General features: G+C 39.8%; 1 protein-coding gene across 23 annotated transcripts in view; it reads right to left on the bottom strand.

The window, feature by feature from the left end:
• Positions 1-17,842, bottom strand: part of mapk8ip3 (mitogen-activated protein kinase 8 interacting protein 3) — a 28,397-nt gene extending 10,555 nt beyond the window's left edge. For 4 of the 23 annotated variants that reach the window (XM_035996897.1, XM_035996905.1, XM_035996899.1 and 1 more), the window contains exons 1-13: positions 16,801-17,841; positions 11,491-11,611; positions 11,095-11,165; positions 10,217-10,308; positions 9,375-9,398; positions 8,223-8,373; positions 6,925-7,156; positions 6,043-6,145; positions 5,237-5,355; positions 4,242-4,253; positions 3,471-3,488; positions 1,450-1,507; positions 986-1,138 (exon numbers count right to left, since the gene is read on the bottom strand). In XM_035996897.1, coding sequence (XP_035852790.1) covers positions 986-1,138; positions 1,450-1,507; positions 3,471-3,488; positions 4,242-4,253; positions 5,237-5,355; positions 6,043-6,145; positions 6,925-7,156; positions 8,223-8,373; positions 9,375-9,398; positions 10,217-10,308; positions 11,095-11,165; positions 11,491-11,611; positions 16,801-17,106 — 1,460 coding nt within the window. In that variant the 5' untranslated portion in view covers positions 17,107-17,841. Of the gene's footprint in view, positions 1-985; positions 1,139-1,449; positions 1,508-3,470; positions 3,489-4,241; positions 4,254-5,236; positions 5,356-6,042; positions 6,146-6,924; positions 7,157-8,222; positions 8,374-9,374; positions 9,399-10,216; positions 10,309-11,094; positions 11,166-11,490; positions 11,612-16,800 lie in introns of all 23 variants that reach the window. The other 19 variants (XM_035996911.1, XM_035996914.1, XM_035996900.1 and 16 more) reach the window with 15 other exon arrangements.

Genomic DNA, 17,842 nt, shown 5'->3' with positions numbered 1-17,842 from the left:
GGCTTGTGAACTTCTGAACATGCAGGGAACGAGTTGATGCCACGAGTCCACTGAGACTGGTAGTCACTGATAGCATCTATTAGTGGGAGAAATGTGGGACCTCTGGAGCTTCTGTGGGCACAAGAGATTTAACCAGAAACAAGCATAACATCCTGTGTCTTCGTAAGTAATTTTGAACTCAGACGTAGTTTGATCCTCTCTCAAAACTGTCTGGCTTCGTAGACCCCAAGTGTATTTAATGTACCTTAAGATTTATTGGGTGTTGTTCAGCCTCTAGAACTGTGCCCAGGTGAGATCACAATGTGAGCAACTTCCTCAAATAAACACAAATAAGCTGCCACCCTGAAATATATATATATACTATGAAATCTTTTGCTCAGATGTAATACACAGACGTTTGATATTTGAGCTACAGGTAAACATGGCTGAATAAAGGGAACAAATTGAAAATGATCTGAACTGGTCAACAGCAAAATTAATGTATCCCCAGAAAATAGTGAAACTGAGGAAGTAAAAGTTTCACAGTTAAGGAGTACACTCGGCAGTTCCACCTGCTACAATCAGTACTCTGAATTACTGAATGATCAATAGAGGAAATTACAGGAGTTTGCAGTGAACAAGATTCTGTCTACAACACAGAAAAACTGACATCTGTAATAAGACATTTTGTCCACTGGTTCTCATACTTTGGGTGCGTTATGATACTCTTCCTCTGCGTCTGTTGCCAGGATGTATTCATTTGGTTAGTAACATAAGTTAGTAATCGCTAAGGTCTGGATTACAGGTCAACAGTTAAAGCCATTATGTTGAGGGATACAAGTTATTGCCTTGCTGCACTGCTTTTTTAACTTGCATTTGACATTTTTACAGCTGTATGTAGCCTCTCCAAATGCATTTCTCATTCCATTACCAATTTTGAAGGAATATATTATTTATTCCCGTTAACGTGTCATGTTATTAAAAAGCAAAAACGTGCTATTTTCACCTCTTGAGTTCTTCTTCCAGCTCCTTGACTCTGACGTCCACCTTGTTCTTAGACTGCCTCAAAGCCTCCAGCTCCTCCCTCAGCCCCTCCTGCTCCCCTGACAGCTCGTCCACTTTGGCAATAAGGTCATTTTTCACAATGTTGAGAGCATTTCTGTAGAAGCGAAGAGCAGGAAGTAAGATATCCACACACACACACACACACACACACACACACACACACACACACACACACACACACACACACACACACACACACACAAATATGGCCAATAAACCTACTGAAGCAGAAGATTGATTATTAAACACCATGAACCAACCATAGAAATGTCACACTCATTTAAACCTATTTTAGAGCACAAACTACTAACAACTATTTCAGTTGATATAAGACACATCTAAAAGGATAGAAGGAGTATAAGGATGAAGGATTAACACTAACAGACACTTCTCTGTGTCTCTTACTTGGTCTCTAGGAGCTGTTTGTTCTCTGTCAGCAGGTTCTCCACCTCCTTACCCATCCCTGAAACAGTCACATTCACATCTCTGTTAATCGTCACACACAATACACAACATCCATAAATCAATAAATCCATTGATCGATAAGCAAAATGCATTTCCCAGAGGGTCTGTCTGTGGCAATGCTGTCTTACAGACCAACCAAGGTAAATGATGAAAAAAAAAAAAAAACACAAAAGCCAAAGGTTTGATAATTCAACGAAATGAAAATAATTGCCAAATTATTGATTTAAGCACATGTATTAACAACAAAAGCTAAATCAGGTTGAAAAGGAACGTTTGATGTTATATATTGGGAGAACAATAAGTAAACACTCATGAAACTAAAATTGTTTGAAAAGTAGTTGACTCCTGTTCAGGCAGAGACAGCTGGGAGGAGTTCTTGAGCATCTTTAACTATCGTTTTAACATTTAATAGAATGCCAACTGATGAGAACAGCACAATCATAACAATTCTTCTCCTCAAAATATGACATGTCATTTGATCAAAACTCAATCTAGCTCCATGGGTGCACATATATTCAGACTTCAGGGTTGATTGATGTCATGCTCAACCTATTAACTTTATAATTAAATCTTAATCATCTTAATCATTGCCAGACATTAATTTAAAATTGTATGTGCAAGCAGCAAGCACTGTGCAGCAGAAGCCAAGCACACAAACAGCAGAAGTTTTAACACAGAAGAATTTGGACATGAGAAACAAACAAAAACAAAAAGCCAAGAGCTTCTTGTATAGGGTGTGTTAAAAGACTAGTAAAAGACGCAGTGGACAATGGATTAGAATACCTCAGTCAGATCACATATCACAACATAAACCTTACAAAGGCAGAAAAAGAAGTGCACATCTTTCTGGGTTCAACTTGTGTCAACTTAAGGCAGCAACTGCTAACCGCCACCAACTATCTAAAATTAAATCACATATTTCTTGGACTTTGAAGGTGGTGAGTAGGGCAGCCTGAAGATTTATTTCATGATGAACATAACTATTTCTGATACATCAATTTGTTCCTATGCTTTGGTTCTCTGTTCATTGTAATTTACTAAAGTGGACAACTGATGTTCACTACAGGTAGTAAACACACCATCTTAATGGAATAAAAAAGACTTTCCAAGACATGCACTTTCACAGTTTTATCTTGAGTGCACTCTCTTTTTACCATTTGATTTTTCTCCAGACTAGTAGGGGTGTAAGAAAAAAAACGATACACTTGAGTATCACGATATTTTATTTAGCAATACTATATAGATTTTCAAAAAGGCAATATCGAACGCAATACCTTTTTTTTAGTTTACGTGCAAAAATATTCATGTAAGACAGTGGTTCATGTTTATGTTGTGTTTAAACCCCCTACCGCTAGATGGCTATGCTGAGATGCACCACTAGTGTCAGTGCCTGACTTTTTAGAAGCTAACAATGTAGCTATGGCTGAACTTTGGCCTACTTTATGATATAAAAATTTGCTCACTATGAACCTGTGAACCACAATCCCAAACTGGCAGTTTGATTTTCTGTGTACTGAATTGTTTACCTAAAGTAAACTTCTTTGACTTTTATGCAAATCATGTCTTTTTTTAAATATTAGTTTTTCTAAAATTATACTTTTAAAAAAATCCCAATATATCGCCTTATGCACAGTATCAAAATATATTGCAATATATTGACCCATGTATCGTGATACGTATCGTATCGCCAGATTCTTGCCAATACACAGCCCTACAGACTAGTAGCGTTTCCTTTCTGAACAAAAGGGTATTTTTATTTCAATGTTCTACAAATGAGCAGCTTGTTATTGACAAATTTCTAAAAATTAGGTACGTGAGATGCAAAGGTTGTATATTTTAAAACAATGTAAATACACAAAATAAAGGACAGGAAGAAGGAACCAGAAGCATGTGAAAGCTAGAGGCCAGAGAATGACACAACAAGCAAATGTGACCATGAGCATAGGCAAGGTGCGCCTTACCGAAGAAATCATCACGGACTGGAGGCAAAAGAAGAAGAAAGGAGGGGAGAAAGGTTGGAGAGAGGAGGAGGAGAGGCCACGGATCAGAAAGGAAAAAGAGAAGGACAGGAATGGAAGAGAAAAGAGAGAGGATGCTGATAAGCATTTATTAATTTAGACTTGAGGAAGAGCAGCAGGGCTCAAGAACACAAAAGCTGCTATTTGGCCTTCAAACTGAAACAAAAGAATATTTCTGTGGCCCAACAGATAAGTTATTAAAATAGCATCAGATTTATTTTAGAGTCCCAGTGAAACAGAATTTTAAGAGCATATTGCTTCTGTGAAATTATGCATTTCCTGTTTTAACATGATGCTGGGTGGGAGGGTCATTCCAAACCAACACGATATACTATAAGTCTGGGAGAAAAGTGTGTTTTTTGCGTTTGTTTGTTTTTTAATAAAATTGGCTGAAAACGTAGGGTATGCAGACTGACAGCTTGTGGCAATCACTAAAGATCAAAACATTTTCACTGTGACTTTAAAGGAACACGAAAAACGGTTTTACTGCATGTGTGAGAAGAATGGGCATCTACTGTATCATCAAAATTTCCAAATTTCCAATTGCTTAACCAAGCAATAAATGAATAACAACATGCTACAACTATAGTTATGCCTTTTTTGTAATTTGTATACACTGGTCAATATCTACTCTTAGATGTGGAGTTTAGAAAGTAGAGAGGAGTCGAAAGAGTATAAAAATATATACCAACCAATGCATGTTCAGATACACACCTGAGAACTCGCCTATGGGTGTCACCAGCAGAAGCACATAAAAAAAAGAGAAAAAAAGGAAACGGGGTGAGAAGTTAGAAGAAGACGGATCAAATCTCCCGTTCTAATTATGCTGCACAAAAATCAAAACAACCCAGAAATGAATAAACAAAATCCACCAGGTTCCCTTAAAGTGTATTGGCCCAAAACAGAGACTGACAATGTACATCTAAGATAATCAATAAGCATAAATATAAAGTGCAATGAAATCTGAGAAATAGAATAAACTCAACTTTTAAAAATAAGATCTGCTTAAACTTGCAGCCGTCGAAATTGGCTGCATTAAACATGCCTCTGCCCCATAAAGAGAGAGAGAGAGAGAGAGAGAGAAAAAAAAAAAACAAAGTAGAAAGACACAATACAAAATAAAAGTAACACTGCATGAATGGGCAGCTGAGGTTGGGGTGCAGCCAGAGAGAGATTGTATGTTTTTTCAGGATGTGATACAGGGATGAGCTGCTGCCATGGAGTGTATAATCCAGCCTCGGCCATGCAAGGTAAAAGGTCAGAGTCAGTGCAGTGGCATATTCGCACAGCCTCACATGGAGTTCCTGCCCTGCAGTTACGCAAAGCCAAAACAATTGCTAACATTGTGTAATGTGTTCATGCATCCGCCATTACTTCCCTTCCTTTGGATCTGCACTGAATCTGATATTACTAAGTAATATCACATATTGTCATGTTAGCATAGAAGTCAAGCTTCACTTTCACCAGTTCATGGTGAACAATGATCACCTCAGGAGGAGGTGAAGAAGGCAGTAGCAGTGTTCAGGCATTTCCTTTGAAATGAAATACTTACAACTGAGCAAAAGAGAAGGATTTCACTAAGCTGCAACCAGCAAAGTGATATCATGGCAAAATTTGCTTCAACTTTACTGCCAAGCTTCAAGGGTTAGGATTAAGTATTTTAACTAATGAACCAGCAAAAGTTATGGCAGTCAAAGTTCTATTCATACCTAGCAGCTCGGCGCCTGCATCAACGTCTCCAATGATGTCCGACTTGGCGTCTTTGATCTCGTGGTAGAGAGAGTCGGTGTTGATGCCGAAGGCCTCGTTCACTATGCCCTGAGAGGGGCTGAAACATGCATTAGATTTCATTACAATAGTTGTGAAAGGACCAAAAATATTTTGCTCACTGCCGGTCACTTCCCTAAATTATGGCATTTTGGTCCTCAGACTTTCACCTTATAAAATTCATACTGGGAAACAACACCAAAACCTTAAATATGTAAACACAGGTGGGTAACAAAAAACCACCAATGAGAAGATGCCAACAGTATCTATTAATATTTACACATTAAGGTCAGTGAGAGAAAACCCATATTTCATTTTAATCAAAATATGAGACTTTGTTATGGCAGTCCAGCACATGTGTAACACTTCCATCAAATATCTGGCAACTTTAGCCTTAGTGATTTTCTAATTTTAACTTCAGCTGAATAGGGTCAAGTAACTGCTACCCGCTTTGTTTGGATGAAACTGACTATAAATCTGCATACAAAAAAAAACCATCCCTAACTTCAACAAAGAATAACTGCAGACATGATGTTCACTATGTTGAATTAGCTAACTCAAGCAAGCAAAGTCTCTGCAAGTTGTTTTTTCACACCAAAGTAGAATGAAAGAAAACTGGACTTCATAAAAGGCAGCATTTGCTTTAAAAGTTACATGACGTGTAGATGTTTAGTAACAACTGGGCTTTAATGCAGGATTTTCACTGTGCACTGTCAATATGTGCAGTGCAGCCGCAGTGTATTTGTACCTGTTTCCTCCTCCATACACACGGGGGTCCACACACATATCCAGCTCAGGGGTAGAATCAATGATCTCCTGAAACTCAGACCACTCATCGCTGCTTCCCATACCTGGAAAAACATGACGGAAACAGGAACGGAACTGAATGTTGGAAGACTAGAAACATTTTGATTATATATATTTTTTGCACTTTGCACCACTCGAATATTTTTGAGGGAACAAAGGTCGTAGGGCAGAGATCACAGGCACCGTCAGACACCGCCTACCAAGAGCCTGGGACTGCCAAGGTTTCTTCCTAAAAGGGAGTTTTTCCTCGCAACTGTCGCACTAAATGCTTGCTCTTGGGGGAATTACTAGAATTGTTGGGGCTTTGTAAACTATAGAGTGTGGTCTAGACCTACTCTATCTGTAAAGTGTCTCAAGATAACTCATGTTAGGATTTGATACTATAAATAAAATTGAATTGAATTAAATAGATCTTCAACAGGGTGACCCCTAGGGGGTCCTAAGAGTTAGTGCAGGGGGGCCGCCAAATTATTTAAAATATATATTTTTTTGAAAGTTTCTTTTTTCAAAAATTAAAATGTCTGAAATGGAGGATTTTTTTTTTACATATTGAAGATAATCTTACTATAGGTAAAGTAGCCACTATGGTAGCCTTACAGTTAAGATTAAAGATTCATTGTGCCTTCCACATGTATGTTAAATATTAAAACATGTTGTATGAATAATGACCAAATTCTTTCATCCATTCGGCCCAGTTTAATATGCAACTCAATTGTATACAATATATGCAGTAGGGGGTCCCTACTCGGTCTCTCTTTTAGCTAAGGGGTCCCTGGCCTAAAAAAGACCACTGTCGTAGGGCGGATTTTTGACACCCTCTTACCGATGCTGACATTCCTGGTTTCCTGGGAAACCTGCACCTCCATATTCCGGCTGAGTCGCTTGGCACTTTTCCTGCGGTTCCCAGCCCGCATCGCATCAAATTCAGATTGTGGGAGGAAGCCCTCGTTGATGGGGGTGACAGTGGCGGAGGGGACGGAGGAGGTGGGTGTGTTGGACTTGCTTCCTGTGCTGCTGGGTGTAGCCGCCACTGAGTCGGACTCTGATCCATCCTCCTTGGTGGTTTGAGTCGATGACATGGAAGCAAGAGACAAACAGCTTTTTTATGAGCATTATATGGCACTACATTTTTACCTAAAACATCTGCACAACTCATTGTATTTTTAGCATCTGTGTATTTTTAGCATCTGGTGTGACTGGCAGTTTGTTGGCAAAATAATACCAGATAGAGACAAATATGACTTTCTTGTAAGCAGCTCGCGTGTTTTGTGGTACAATTCCCTTTAGTTTTCTAGGCTTCATGTTGTCATGAATGACGCAATTGATTTACTTAATTTTTTGGTTATTTTGGAAGAGTTAAAGTTTTGCACACAGATTCCACATTTAAACTCCTAGTGTTAATCTTTGTCAAATCTTGGGCAACTTTGGTGTGATGTCAAAAAATGTAAAATTTTCAGTGACTTCTTGATGCATGAAACCCATGAATACAAATAACTTAGCTGTTCTGTGAAAAAATGCTCCATATTGAATTATTTAGGGAAGTTAACAGGTCAAGTAGGTAGCTCAAGTTTTTGAGTTCTGAATTCATCCACAGTAAAATACTTTAAAAAAAAGTTGGAGGTTTACAGGTTGTCCAGCATGTTAAAGTCACTGTCACACAGAACATATTCTATTCAACTAGTAACACAACTTAGTAAATAAGGGTATCTAACTCATGTGCACTATGAGCTCAGCTTGTTTTCAAAGCTAAATACCAGGAGAAGCCACAATACCAAAGAAAGAAAAGACTGTCCTCTTCTTTTCTTATCTTGACTGTTTCTCTCACAGATAAAGCACTAGTTTTAAAAAACAACGGACATTAAAAACTTAATATAAACTAAAACATAAGTAGAAGCTTATACAGCTCTACACATTTATAAAGAAAACTCAGTGGCTGACTTTTAAGGGTAGCTTTCCAAGTGATGTGAATAAAATAGTTTCCTAAAAAGTGACACAAGGAGGGAGGTGGTCCGTGTGGTTGTGGCTAGCAGGACAGGCAGCAGTAAGACCGGCCCCTCCCACTTCCACTCCCCAGGCTGCGGTTGTGGTCACAGAGAAGGACAGGGCCGCTGTCTGTCCCACCTGATAGGCAGAGCAGAAGGTCGACTGGCCGAGATCGCTGACCTGCCAGATGTCTTTCCCGGGCATCATCCTAGCCCCCCCGAGACCCCCACGTACCATGCCCTCACCGCTGGGGTACAGACTCAATGAAGGCGGGCGCTCCGTTTTGCTGCTGGCAGAGGAGACACAGAGAGGAGTGGAGACTAAAGTGAGACTGATTATTGTTTATTCATTTATTCTATTTATTTATCACTTTTTCTTCTACAGGGCTGGAGCTTTTCCTGGCATGCATTAGATGCAAGGCCCAAAACAACCCGGACAACATTTTGGAAATACGCTTATTCTTATGCTGAGTTAGATGAGAAGATTGATACTACTGTCACTAAGAGTGGTATCAAATTTCTCCTCTAACTCTTGGCAAGAATGTGAATAAGTGTTAAACTGTATGTTTTTGGACTGTGTGGAGAAAACTGGAGCACCCAGAAAAAACACACACACACACACACACACACACACATGAGGAATTCCACATAGAAACAGCAAATGGCTGCACTCAAACCTGCATAAATGTGAAAATAGAGCAAGACAGGGATAGAGATTTTAGGGGAAAGGCAAAATGGCTGATTTACAAGCCCTACAACAAGAAGCAACAAGGGCTTCGAGGGCATGCAGTCCAGTCCACCAGTCATGAGCTTTCTTAATTTGATGGGCATACAGATGCAAGTCATTCAAAAAGACGGAGGCATCAATACAGACAACTACAGACAGTTTGTGGAAAACTCAACACAGAGAAGATATCTTAAGATATCCCTATAAATGTATCATACAGGAATTAGTTCCTTGTATGGCTGATTAACAACATGCAGTTTGTTGGTTGTATGATGCCTGAACAAAACTGACTGAAACTGTGTGTGCAGGCTGCAAATCAATGTTTCCACATCTACTTACATCTGCTTGTAAGTTGCTTACATCACAATAATACATTATTGTCACAAGCATCAGTAGCTAATAAAGCAAATGCATGATTGAATTCTTCTTTACACAAGTTTTTGAGGCACTGCAAAAATATGAGAAGGGGCATCGACAATTCTTAAGTCACATTTTGAGTCAAAAGCAGGCTGGCTTAGACGGCAGAGCCAAGGTAGGGCCGTTGTAGTACCATGTTGCATTTACCTTTTCCTCCATTTATGGCGTTGACTGTGCAAACAGCAGCAACAGAGAGCAAGCCAGCAAGACAGACAGACAGACAGACAGACAATGATTAGAAAAAAACAAGAGACAGGAACATGCCATGAGACATGAAATGACAAACACACACACACACACACACACACACACACACACACACACAATTTCACCTTTACAAGTTGGCTCCAGTTTTAAAACAATTTTACAATTCTGCACTTTTTCTTCACTTATTACTATTAAAACGGATCCAGATAATCAGCAATAACAACAATACTAAAATAATCACAACAAAAAACAAACTATCATGAGAAACAACGGCCTCATTCAGGGCATTGTTTCTAACAGTTGATGACGATTTGTAGGATTACAAATGCCTTGGACGGTGTAGCTGAACAGATTTTTAAGATACTGTGTGTATAGTGAACGTGACTAATCTGCAGCTCAGCTACAGAAGCTGCACCGAACTCTTTTCAGAACTCATGGGTCGGCCAATTGCTGAACCCTGCAAGCTGGAATATTAACTCCAAACTTTGCTCTTCTTCTAATTTGCTCTTCTTCTACCCACAAGGCTCATAATGGCTGACAGGTTTCTTTGTACATTTCCTCTTTTCTTTGTCAATGGGTAAAAAGTAGCAGCTGTTCATCATGGCTCCTGACAAACAAATGCCAGCATCAACACAATGACAATGTTGAAACATGAAAAGCCTAATACATTCATGACAAAAACATGAAACGTTAGCAACAAGACGATGGGTGAAAGTTACAATTCAAATCCACACAAAGATATACACATTTACACCCAAAAACACATGCGTAAAACAACTCACGTTCGTCCACAGCCGGGGCCTTCTGATTGGCTGTTGGTCCCTGCCTGCTGCAATTTGGACCGCTCTATGTGCTCGACGTATGTCTGGATCATCTGTGATGCACGATGGCAAGAAAAAGAAAAGATGTCAGAAATGAGGGAGAGGAAAACTATATGAGAAAGCAGGAGAGACACCCCTGGACCGGTGTGTAAAGGAGTTGCATGTAAAAGGTTAAAAATGATTTAATTACAAGATATATAATCTACTAAATGTTGGAAAACTCTGGATACAATTTTGTGAACAAAAAGGACAATCATATTGTGAGATTATAAAGCTCAAAGGACCATATACTAGGGCTTTTGCTTATTGCTGGTTATTTACGTCACATCACATAAGACTTATTTAAATGCACACACTTTGTTTTCAATGTTCAAATTGTGTTTCTCTCCTTTCCAGGCAGCCATTGTTTTCCATTCATTTATAGAGATTTGTTTGTTAGGTGATCCATAACAGTAACAAACATGTCTGCACTTACAAGGGCTTCCTTAGCTGAAACCAATGGCTGCCTGGAATGTAGGATGAAACATTTAATAGGTAAAACAATATGGTTTTGAAGAAATGGTCGGCACCAGAGTAAAGCATCTGATTTGTGGAGAATGGCCTAAAAAAGCAACAATATTGGTATGCTCCTTTACCACAATATTTTACCTTATTAAGATAACAGCTGGGGCATTTGAGGATAATTAATAAAACAGTATTAATAAACAGTATTCAAATTATTAGTTAACAGGCATGTATGTTTGGTGAATTTTGGATATGGAAATGTAAGAGATAATGCTAGAAATGAAAGGTCTAGGGACTCCATTTGTAAAGTTGTTAGGCTGAATGTTTGCTCTTACTTCAGTGTGACGCTGGTGCAGAGCATTGTACTCTTTCTTCATGTCTGATTCTCGCTCCTCCAACCGTGTGACTAGGAGACAGAGAGAGAACAGTTTAACAGCAAGAAAAAAAAACAGGAGGCACTCTGACAGTTAGAGCGAAGAGAGAACCAATCTTACTCGCCAGTATTTAAGCTATTTACCTGTTTGGGTCCAGACTCCACACAGAAAACATCTTACAGGTGGCAAAGAAAACAAAACTAAAGAGCCAATCAAATATGCATGCCAGTATTCATAAATTGAACAAAGGCATCATAATCTAGGTCTGGGACATTCATCAAGAGCAGCCACGTGTGCACAGTACGGTATATTTTATGGGAACACAGAGGCTTGTAGTAAGGATGTCTGTCCACTTACTCTGGTCAGAATAGTTCTTTGTCTTGAGCTCCTGCTGTTTCGTCTGCAGCTCCAAAAACTCCACCTGCACCTGCAGGTCCTTCTTCTCAGCTTCCAACGCATCCTCAAATTCAATGAATTTCTGATGAAAGAGACATGAACAAAAATTAGGCTGGAAATATACAATCACAAACTGCACTAAAAGTGAAAAGTTATACAACACTGTAAGTATTGTATATTGATTCGATTATGAGGAAATCATAAAGAAAAGAACAATGCACACTAAGATTACTATGCTTGTGGTTAATACACAGTGTTGTCATGTACTAATGAAATTGTTCACAGCGGCAATCACCTTTCAGCGACACTAACTGTGCCGTCTGGCCTGGATGAGTCAAAGACTAAGTGTGGGTGTTTGGGTGAGAAACATGTTCTTTTTAATAAAGCCTCTGCCTCTTACAGAAAGGTAGGAAATTGCCAACAGCTCTATGAAATACCTCGGTTGGCCCCACTGTGTACTGAGGAACAGGAAAACACAGAGCTGTCTACTTCCCTTTCCCATTGCATGTTTATGATTATATAAAGCTGTTCACAATGATGCCCTTTTTCAGTGCAGCAAGTCCACAAAGTCTTAATACTGTAATCCTCTGACTGCAGGGAGATTGAACCAGGAATAGGCAGCAGCTATGCACCACACAAAAAAGACAAGTGCTACAATGTGATGACCTTCAGTATGATACAACAACTACTAATAATGATATTTAGCACTGTGGAGAACAAAAAACCCTACTTGTTTGTCAGATGCAGAACCAATTAGTCATTTCAGCAAGAGGTAGCTGAAATATGTTACTCTTCTTGCTGGGCCCTTTAACAAGACAATATTCTTTAGGAAAATCAACGATGACAATGAATGACACCTTCACATTTCTAGTTGGATTTGCATCTTATTATCAACTACCAAGCTGAATATACAGCCGTCTTACTGTTTTGTTTTTGGAACTTTGCTATCAATATAATAACCAAAGTTTTATATCCAATAACAAATCTGACTACATACACATTCTCCATCTCTCATAACATTTAATATTCATATCCGAGGGCCTGCATGTTGTTTTCTAGAGCAAAAAAACTCTTCTCTAAATAGAAAAAAGCAGGTGTGTTTTCTGACCCGATTGGATTTCTTTATAAAATTAAAAATGTAATGGGCTAATTGAAATGCCCTAAAACTAGTGACCACCATTATGCTGTACAGTAGTTATACCTTCAGGGCAGCAGACCACAGCTTCACGAAATACTACCCTTCGTCGTATCCCCTTGGACTGGGAACACGTCCTACTGTAATGCCCTTCAAATGCACTTCTCTATCAACCACATTTACCTGCATCAGACACCTAACCTCTCCCATCTCTGCAGTATTTACTATTAAAATTTATGGTTAAGGAGGTGAAGCATACAGTATGTAGTGGTTTGGTAACTAGAAACTTTTAAAAAAAAAACATAGTGGTGCATTATGAAAAGGACATTTGATTTATGCAAACAATAATTACACAGGTAGAATAACACAATGTTTGTGTTTATGGGCTGGAATATTGTGTTATTCTGTCCAGTATGATTAATTCATTAGGTAACCCTGTAATGACTGATTGAAGCTATTGTGCTTTCCTGCCAAACCGTAGCTAAGTGCTTTTGACTGTGATGTGGTCACACTTCCAACTATTTACAGGGTGTACTGCCTGAACAGAGAGCGAAGTGACAGTAGCATGTCTCTGTTTGTTTGTAATTAGTAAAAAAAAATCCTAGATTATTTATTTTTTTGCCTTTATTTGTATAGGACAGCTTAGACTTGAAAGGGGAGAGAGGGGGAATGACATGCAGCAAAGGGCCGCAGGTCGGAGTCGAATCCGCGGCCGCTGCGTGGAGGAGTAAACCTCTATATATGGGCGCCCGCTCTACCAGGTGAGCTAACCAGGCGCCCAGTAGAAAAAAATCTTAAAGAAAATTTCTCAGGTCACATAGCGGTTGTGGAAAAATTTATTTGTGACCATGTCGAATCTGCAGTTCATATGGATTGAAGCTGATAAGTTAAAATCAGTTTTCCGTGTACAACTGACTAAAGCAAATCACATCAAGAGAGAATGTGATAAGAGCATGTTCAGAGGCAGAGATGATCTATTGGTTACTGTTTACACTTTACTGTCTGTGGAAAGTGTTAGTGATACAAAGTGATGGATCACTCCATCAGGCGGCCTGCAGAACAAAACCGAAAACAATAAAGATGCTACAAAATGGCTGAACTTGTTAAGCACACTTTAGTAACTGTAATCCTGGTTATCTTGGTGAAAGCTATATGAGCAGACAGGGAGCTGTGGCTTTGTTTACCATTAGCTTGAGCCTAATAACCTTGTAATCTGATCCCCTTTTTGCTCGTTGTTCCAGTGTCTTGTTAGAGGGTGTGTTATTGTTTTCTGAGATTCTCTGTCATACTGCCATTTCTTTGCATTAGCTTTTCCCTCTGTCCGATCTGTGCGTTAAGTCGCCCATTCTGCAGCTTTCTAATCCTCAGTTTCTCTCTCTTTGCTGTTGTTGTTGTTTTGTCTCTGCTCCTCATAAGCACAAATCAGGCTACAGTGCCAGGCTCCCTCAGTGTGCTCTGTGCACTATTGATTTCCTATGATTCCCCACACCTCGCACGTTGTCCCATCCCCCATTATCCCCCTCGGATAGTCAGACAAAACTGTCTCTCTGCTTTTTTATTCCATTCAAATGCATCACCTAATTTGAGTTGAAGATGTAACCTTTTCTCACTGGCTGCAAACATAACCTTAGAGTCCCGAACGACAAAGAAAATCAAGAAACAATCAAATACAGTTGATCATAAAAGATGACTATATTATATTAAAATCTGACTTGGTTAAATTGCTTAAGATATAGATAAGGCCAAAGCTTAACATTCTATAGGTGTGGGTCCAATATGAATCCCAGTTTTTGCTGAAAGGATCCAGACATAGAAAGTGAAAGAATACAACAATATTCTCGTAAAAACTACTGAGCAAGGCACTTCACTGCCAACTGCTTCAGTACTGTTGGGCAGTCAGCAGAGGAAAACAGTACCAGCACCTCCTCTGCGTCAATGTGCCCGTACACTCACCACAACCTTCCCCGGATACAGAAAATAAACATTATAGACCTAATTGATAATGTGATGATAGGGGAATATAATTCAAATTATGACCGTGTGTGCCACATATGAAGTTTTAAATCTAGGTTTTCTCTTGTCCGGTGAGCCAAAATATATCATTGGACGAAAAAAGAGAAGCAGGATCAGACACTTGAATGTGTTACAGTTTTAAACTGAAATGACCAATGTCATTTTCAAGATCTCGAGGAAAGATAAAGTCTGCTTTTAAAGCATGTTTTATCACTGAGCTAAAACAGACCTTCCCCCAGCTCAGTGTCTGATTTAGGTAGCTATATCCAAGGAATATACAGTTATTGTTAATAATGATTACCCCTTTTCTTCATCACCAGCAAGTTATCATACAGAAACTTTGAGTTTCGATTTTGGTATTAATGTTAAGAAAAAAACAAAAACCATGTCTGGACCTGTTGGCATCTGTCACTTAAAAATCCTACTGTTATCTGCGGTACCTGTTGGCTTTCAAGTATTAATACTTACAATGCAACCACGTTTTTACAATAAAGGATTGTTTCCTGTCATGACATTAAAATAAGCTTAAATATGCTAACACTGAAATATTAACATGAAGCAGCAAGTCCTCTCTAAATTAAATTACCGGCTTAAAGGGAAAACCAACCGGATAACCGACAAAGGGAGGAAACACATTGGGGAGAGCAGATGATGAAACAGACTAAAAGCTGAGCTAAGCTGATAGTAGCAGGGCTGCCAGTGATATGCTGAGGCCTCTTTGGATGGGAGCAGGATTAAAGTTGCTTTATGATGCCTACTGGATCCCACGGCTGCTGTTACACTGGTCAGAGAAAGGAGGTGGAGCTTGGCCAGTAATGTAATAGCTTCATATTGATTTCCACTTTTGTTGTTTGTGTTCCTGTTCCTGTTTTTGCTGTGTTTTTAAGTGGAAACACCCACTGATAGTCATGCTTACAGGATTCATCTGTCAAAGCTGTGCTGACTGTCCCTTTGTCACCATATACTGTATGTGCGTTATCATGTCATAACTTTGTATTTGCATATGTATTTACATCTGAGACTTCAGCTGTGCTGTGTGGAAGCTCAGGTATAATAAAAAAGCACTAAAAAAGAATCTAATTTATCTTATTTATTGTAAAAATAGACATTTGTATTTTGTTGTTAGTTAGCATTAATGTTTACAGTGGTGGAAGCACTGTTAGTAGTTATAATGGTGGCGGTGGTAGTAGGAGCAGAAGTAGTTGTGACAGTAACACCTGTAATAGTAAAAAACTATATAAACTAAGGTAGGTCCAAAAATAGTATAGTGGTATTAGCAGATCTAGTAGTAGTATGAACAGTTGTAGTAGTCAATAAAAATGCTGTTATTGATACATATAAATGTGTTTCTATGACAGTTTGGCTTCAACACTGACTATAAGTAATAATATGTTTAATCTTTGAGTAATGTTTACTTGCATGTTCTTGCATAAAGTAGCTGACATACTGTACACATTTACTCTGCTGCAACCATTTCCTAAAGAAACATCACTTTGTCTGCGATATAGTGACTGTATTTAGACCTCAACATATTTGCTTAACTGGTATGGTATTGCTGCAATATTCCTGGAAAGCATATTTAAATAAAAAAATTTGTTTTCTAAATCATTTCCATTTTGCAGGACTTTATTCTTTTGCTTTACTACACTTCAAACTTTGCACGGGTGTCTCTTAACTAGGCCTACACACCTGAGGTTACCTACTAAAGTAAAACAAAACTTGTACAAAACAAAATGTAATTTATAATCCTTTGTTATTTTGGTTTGGGTATTATTATGTAGTAAAAGTATTTTTACAAACATAAGTAGAGTTTGAGTACATCTTTGAGATAGGCCTACTTTATAAGCAGTTCTGCTATAAAACGGGTATGATAGGCTTAACTACGTTTATTACAGGGTTATATATTTTATTTTTAACCGCTTGATAGAAGACAGTGTTGGACATTTGTCAGCATTGTCTGCAGTGCATTGAGACCAAAAATAAGCTCATGTCACAGGCCTAAACATGAGTCACATGTCTGGTGAAACCTCTCAGTTCAGACAGAGCACCATGACTGAAGGAAGCAGCGTGAAGCTAGATGTGATGATGCGGTATAGAGGCCCGTCAAACCGGGGGTGACTCACCTCTTCTGCCTGCTTGCGAAGCGCTTTCTCCCTTTCGTACTGGGTAATGAGCTGCTCGTTGTCCTCTTTCAGCAGCTCCAGCTCCACTTCGTGCTCCTGGTTTTCGGTCAGCACCGCGTCCAGGTTCTCCAGGACGTTCACCACCAGCGGCATCAGCTCCTTCACTACCTCCTCGTCATAGCTGCGGATCAGCCGCTCGAACTCCCGGTAGATGCTGTTGGCCAAACCCGACACGCGCTCCGACATCACGGAGCCGGAGCCGTAGTCGTCCTGGTAGACCACCTCGTCTATCTGCAGCTCCATCATCTTGGCAACTGGAACCGACTTCTGTTTTCCAGATGAGGAGGCTGCGCTCAACCGTTTTTCAGGCCTGTAAGGCGAGACTTTCACAAGGTTTGGATCCGATCACCGCAGAAAAAGAGTGACATTCAATCACAGACCTTCTGCAAATAAAGACACCTATGTCATGTTGCAGCAGCCCAGATTCACTGAACGAACACTGTCTGTTGCTGTGAGTAACGGCGCATAACCTTGAAATTACTGGCTCTAATATTTTGATGTAAAGAGGGCCCCCTCCTCCTCCACCACCAGCCCGTTGTATCGCCTCCAGACGCGGCCCAGCTACTGCTCTCCTCCCGCAGAGAGCATCTGATCCGGGGAGCAGTGGATGTGGAGTGGGCCAGCCTGTGGATCGGCCTTCGTTGAGCCCATGCCCAGGAACGAAATGCCTTCGTCGATGATATTGCACCTGCCTCTCAGCAACCGCAGCCATGGATCCCGGCCATTGCTGGCAGGGGAAATAAATAAATTAATAAATAAATAAGAGTAAATAAATAATCTAAACGCTCTCGATCCCCGCCGACTCCCGATCCACCACTATAATATCGTTTCCTCCATGTTTTGTTCCCCCTTCCAGCGGGCGGCCGACGCTGCTGGCCAGGCTCGGGCGTTGATGGTGATGTCTCCCTATGGGAGAGGCTCTCCCTGCTGTTCAGATGGAGGAGCCAGCTGACCGACTCTGGCTGACGTCACACCGTCTGCA

This window comes from Sander lucioperca, chromosome 21, assembly GCF_008315115.2.
Source record: "Sander lucioperca isolate FBNREF2018 chromosome 21, SLUC_FBN_1.2, whole genome shotgun sequence".
NCBI lineage: Eukaryota > Metazoa > Chordata > Actinopteri > Perciformes > Percidae > Sander > Sander lucioperca.
The sequence above is the reverse complement of the archived record's forward strand: the minus strand, read 5'-3'. Positions and strand labels throughout refer to the sequence as shown.